This window comes from Nematolebias whitei, unplaced genomic scaffold (assembly GCF_014905685.2).
Source record: "Nematolebias whitei isolate Nwh7 unplaced genomic scaffold, NemWhi1 Nwh_scaf_2817, whole genome shotgun sequence".
NCBI classification, from domain to species: domain Eukaryota; kingdom Metazoa; phylum Chordata; class Actinopteri; order Cyprinodontiformes; family Rivulidae; genus Nematolebias; species Nematolebias whitei.
Genome location: NW_023621362.1, coordinates 1 through 5,563, shown reverse-complemented (window position 1 = coordinate 5,563; position 5,563 = coordinate 1). Strand labels below are relative to the sequence as shown.

General features: G+C 37.1%; 1 protein-coding gene across 1 annotated transcript; it reads right to left on the bottom strand.

Moving 5' to 3' along the window:
- Positions 1–4,791: 4,791 nt before the first annotated feature.
- LOC119429568 (LIM/homeobox protein Lhx3-like) lies at positions 4,792–5,343 on the bottom strand (the record flags this gene model as incomplete). The annotated part of the gene is made up of 1 exon (XM_037697173.1): positions 4,792–5,343. A coding segment is annotated over one exon (434 nt), but the record flags the coding sequence as incomplete, so codon positions are not given.
- Positions 5,344–5,563: the final 220 nt, after the last annotated feature.

Sequence of the window (5,563 nt, the reverse complement as noted above, 5' to 3'; positions counted from 1 at the left end):
TCTTTGAAAACTATGAAAATTGTGTGTGTGTGTGTGTGTGTGTGTGTGTGTGTGTGTGTGTGTGTGTGTGTATATAAACAGCGCCTTTTATATTTGTGAGTTATTTTGCTGGAATGGCCGATGTTCCAATATTTATCTTTAATGCTAATATCGGCCGATACGATACATGCTGATAATATTGTGCATTCCTGTGTCAAATAGTTGAACATTAAAATGTATGAAAATGAAGGTCAAACACCCATCCCCTGAAAGAGCTGGATTTTGTCTGAATATCTAAGATTGGTCAGAAGTTAGAATGCAATATGACAAAATAAAATAAAATCACAGGAACACAATAGTGTAATTGCTGACTCAACATTCACAAAATATCACACTAACATTTGTTGATTAAATGATATTATGGATGTGAAGAGAGTATTGATTCCTTTATTGTTTTGTCATAATGTTATATAAATACATAATTTTGTGCATTCCAATAGTTATATTGGTTTATATTTCCCTTCGTTTTGCTCTTTTGTCTCACATCTCTTTCCCACCAGTTGCTCACCCAGTGAGACGCTGTTAGCTAACTAATCATATTGAACCCATCTATAGATTGCACTCTCAACCTGATCTAATCCTGTTTTCGTAAAACGCTGGCTTTCCAACTCAATCTAGAAGAGTGGGACGAGATAATCCCAGTTTTTTGTTCAGAAGACTTCATCTCACAGTCGTCAGAATCCCACACCTGTTGGGGCAGAGACTCACAGAACAAGAGAATCTTAGGGGAACATAAGATTCACAGAAATAAAATGGCCCCTTATGGTCAGCCCCTAAACTTTAAATAAAGTGCTTCATTTATGCAACACTTAGACAAACAACTAACTAATGACTGTGGGAGTTGTTGACTCTTCACTCTCACCTCCTTGCTGCATTTACCAAACGCTCTTTGGGTCGAGTTACACACCTGGTGCCTTTAGCGAAGCAACAATGATACATGCTGCTCGGCTGGAAGGGCTCAGCTGATGTTCCTTTTCTTGTCGTGGGAATTTGAGGAGCAGAGCAGGCAGGCTTTAGTGCTGGAGGAAGTTTGGGGTTGCACTTGAAAAACAAAAGGTATAAGGACAGCTGGACCTCGCCGTCATGCATGTTCATATATTACATGTTTGCCATAATAAACCCCCACAGACAAAAAGCTGTAAAATCTTGACATGCCATCTGAAATTCAAGCTAAGCTAAAATATGTTTAAGGTCTGCTTCCTCTTATGTTCAAAGACGAAAGCAGATAGAAATTACAAAAACATACTGTTCGCAAAAACTCCTCTCAGATGAGCTGCAGTCTTCAATGTAACTTTGATAAAAGTGGAGGTTGTTCAGAATGGATATCAGTTATTTGCTGTTAAAAAAGAGTGACCCCCTCCCTATATTAAAACACGTTAGAGGTGTTATCATGCTGTGGGCCTGCTTTGCTATGGCTTAGAAGGATAAAAGTATCATAAAAGCAACAATAACAGAAATGAGGAGGGAATTTAATTTAAAGTGTAGAAGCTATTATCTATATGATTTTTTTAAGCCAAGTAGGAAAAATCAACAAATAAGAAATTGATTTGACTCACACAACATTCGGATGAAGATTTAAAAAAAACACACAGAGTCCTTGAGAAGTGGCAGAAATGAAGTGAAATGAAGCTTCTTGATGCGTTATTGTTGCCAAAGTTCCTACAATAATTAATGACGTGACTGTTTTCTGCTCATTTAACCTTTATTTCATCAGGATCTGAAGTCTTATTTTTACAAACCCTATGCAGAATATATTCAACATCAAGAAAATACCTAATTTGCGTCTGTTAGTGAAGAAATTTGAGTTTGGAGAATATTTAATTTTCAATAATGATAAAAATGTGGGCATGTTTTCTGTAATCTTTTATTTATTATTAATTGCAGACTATATTTGCTTTAAAACTACAATTTTAGATAAAAATGTAAATAAAATTCAATGCAATATGGCAATTGTTTCAATTAAATGTTCTGTATTTTTGTTCCAAAATAATCACATCACATATAAAATAGTGAACACGGAGATTGTAATTGCATAGAATAAATTAGTCTAGAAATTTTTATGGTTCTTATAAATATATTAAAATGTAGCGCACAGATAAACAGGATTCATTTTTCCACAATGAATGAAATTATTATTTTTTTAAATAGCTCAAAACCAACAGCATAAAATATGTCGTATTGGAATTGACAAATTTGTCATTTTCATCACTTAAAGATTACGAGAGGCAGTCTTCATAAACAAACAAATGCATCCATCCGTAGAGACATCCCACAAACTATTAGCGGAGAAGATACATAAACGGGCGAGTGCACGCACAAACACTGCCGTGCACGCGCTCACGTAAACACGGAGACATTTACTGTTTAATCTATTTAATTGAACGTGACTTTGAATAACTAAACAAATGAGGAAATTCACGAGGGGCACTCGATCCCTTCTTGGATAATGGATTGGAGATTCCTTTCCCATAGGGGCATTTGGGCAAACAAGACCCGGTAATCTCTGAATTGATGAGTTGACTGCATCAAATTTCTCCACTAAAGAGCCGAAGAACCCCAGATACAGGCTTGGTAGATCGCCAGACACTCAATTTGAGGACACAGGCTTTCTCTGGTTTCACCATCAGAGTGGTGATGTGCTGTAGACGTGCAAGATAAATATGTAAGAACACCTGAACACACACACCTGTTTGTTTGTTGGATAATTTGGAAATGTATACGTTAATTAAATCTTTGAACTCTTTTTCTTATTTATTCAAATTCTTCAGATTTTTTTGAAGCTTGATGAAAATGTGAACAATCACTATCTCACCTGTTGTAGATGGGCATTTAAAAAAAAAAAAAACCTGTGTTTGAAGAAACAACTATGTTTTTATTAGACTGACAAACTAGTGTAGCCAAAAACAAACTGGATTGCTGACATCTTAAACATTGCCAGTTTAAAAAAAAAAAAAAAAAAAATCAAAAGTAGCTTTTAAAAAACAAAAGCACAACAAGAAAAACCTTTATATCAGTGTCAAAGCTAATTTTGCATCACATCCTTATTTGTTACCTCAGTACTCGGGTCATGGCTTGTATGGGTTTGGTACAACAAATACAAAACAAAACAAAAATATAAGCTGGATTATTCTTTATAAATTAAATGTTCTTTTTCTAAACAGACAATTTTTTCTCCCAGAAACACAAACAGAGAAAACAAAATGCTCTTGTAAGGGCTGATGTTCTAAGGTAGCAACAACACTGAATTTGTCCCATGGGATCTTCATCATGACATAAAGTATTTTAATGTCTTTGTATGCAATCTACCTACAGGCCATGAGTCATACAAAAAGTTTGATAAACTTCAGAAAGGTGCATCTTTCTTGGGTTAAAACAAACAATGGAGTGTTTCATTTTTCAATTATTTTACTTAGACTTGATCAAAAACAAAATGAAAAAGCAGCACAGATTTAAATAATGTTTAATTAACAAAACAAATAAAATGTGAAACACTCAGTTTTCTCAGCTAGATGAGTGCTTGTGCAGTAAAATGGTGCTTGATTGCAGAATGAATGAATATGCAAAGGGCTTGCCATAAAAACATATTCTATGATGTGACTTTTTGCCATACTGGCAGCTCACATCCATGGCAGCCGTGCACAATCACAGGGACTGCAGAGCAGATGGAAAACAAACAGAACTTTACGATTCTGCATCCTTCTGAACCTACACTTTGTTTGATGTTGAGCATTTAGATGTTCCTCCATTTCTTTTCTGTCATGCCAGTTAACAAAATGCAGCTAAAAGAAATGTTCACTCACTCTGTGAGAACCTGACATCGTTCCATGTACCCGTCCCAGACGTCTGTATCATGCCATCACAGTTTGAAGCTGTTAGACCTTTTGGAGCTGCCTGGTGTTAAGTTTTATAAAAGGTTTGCATGAAGGGCTGTGAAATTTGTGAGATACAAGTTATTTAAAGACAAAATATCCAGTTTAATGTTGCATTGCCAGCTGTTAGCTTTAAAGTTTGATTAAAAAAGCTATCTACGACAGGTAAGATATTTGTTTGCAACCATTCCCCAGACGTGAAATCTCCCTACAGTGATCATATGTTTCTCCTTTTAGCCCATAAAATGTGCATTTGTGTTTCACTACCAACAATAACAACAACAAAAAAGCATTAAACTCAATATTCATTTAGATGACAAATTTATTAAAGTCCTACCATTTAAATATGAATCATTACCAGAGGGAATAAATAATACATAAAACATTCTCCACATAAACAAACATATACACCACTCCCCTCGCCCTCTTCCCTTGTTGCTGCGGTTCTTCTTTGAGATGGTTTGCAGTACAACGAAACAGATGAGATACATCCGAGAACACACAAATGCATAGTAGTAATTGGACCCCAAGGTACCGTTTAAGACAACATCTACATATTCGCCTAAATCCCAGCTCAACAATGTACAAAGTCCTCATGCTCAGGTTCTTCTGTGTGTTCAACAAGAGGTTTGTATAAAAATAAAGTCTCCACGATGATAAACCATTTATATTTATATATATATATAGACATTTGGCAACAACCAGACATTTAAAGACTCCAACTGTTGAACTGGATTCATCACCTGAACATGCTGAGGTTAACAAAAGAGCAGTGGAACGAGATGCCAACAACAAAACCGTCTGCATACCAAATGTCCAAATCTGAGTTTGTGGTTTCTGTTTCAAAAAAAGCTTATAGTGGTATCAGAAATGTGATGCTTCGACAGAAAAACTCGTGGTAGGCCTTTAGTTTTGAAATGAGGAATTGTGTTGTATTTCTTGAACCCAACAGAAGACACTGAAAAGAAAGTAAGTAAATGATTTGAGTCTCTGTGGACCAATCAAAACTGTCCATGGTCCACCTCATCTAACCAGGATGCAGGACTAGCAGGAAAATCTGGGTACCCACCGCTGCTGCCGGTGGACAGGTCTGAGCTGGGCCCGTTGGCTGCTCCTATGGAACCCCTTACAGCAGGGTTGATACCGGGTCCACCGCTCTGGGTCATGATGGAAAGGCCTGAGTCAGGGTAGACAAGGCTGGAGATGAGAGGCTGATGTCTCGGGAGCGCATGAAGTGACCCGGGTGATTGGGGGAGGCCGTAGGGGCTGCTGGACCGGATATCATGAAACTGGTCCTGGGAAGGAAGCAAGCCATGCTCCAGAGGGAAGGAGTTGTTGTTGTTGCCTCCTTGGCGGCCCCCCATGGCTGGGGAGGACTCACTCAGGCTGCTGTAGATGCTGTTGGTGTGACCGAGCTCCGACATGGGAGGCTCATCTGGGCAGCAAAGAGAAAGTGATTTTTGTTAACTTGAAATCATGGAGACATTTTCACCAATACCTCTTTTATATTTCATCTAAGGCAGCTCTGAGAGCAGTTAAAATGGTAAAAATGATTATTACTGGTGTTAACATGAACAACTGGTTGACTCAAAACTAAATGGGACTTAATTTAAAAAAAATACAGTAACACAATCCAAATATATATATATATATAT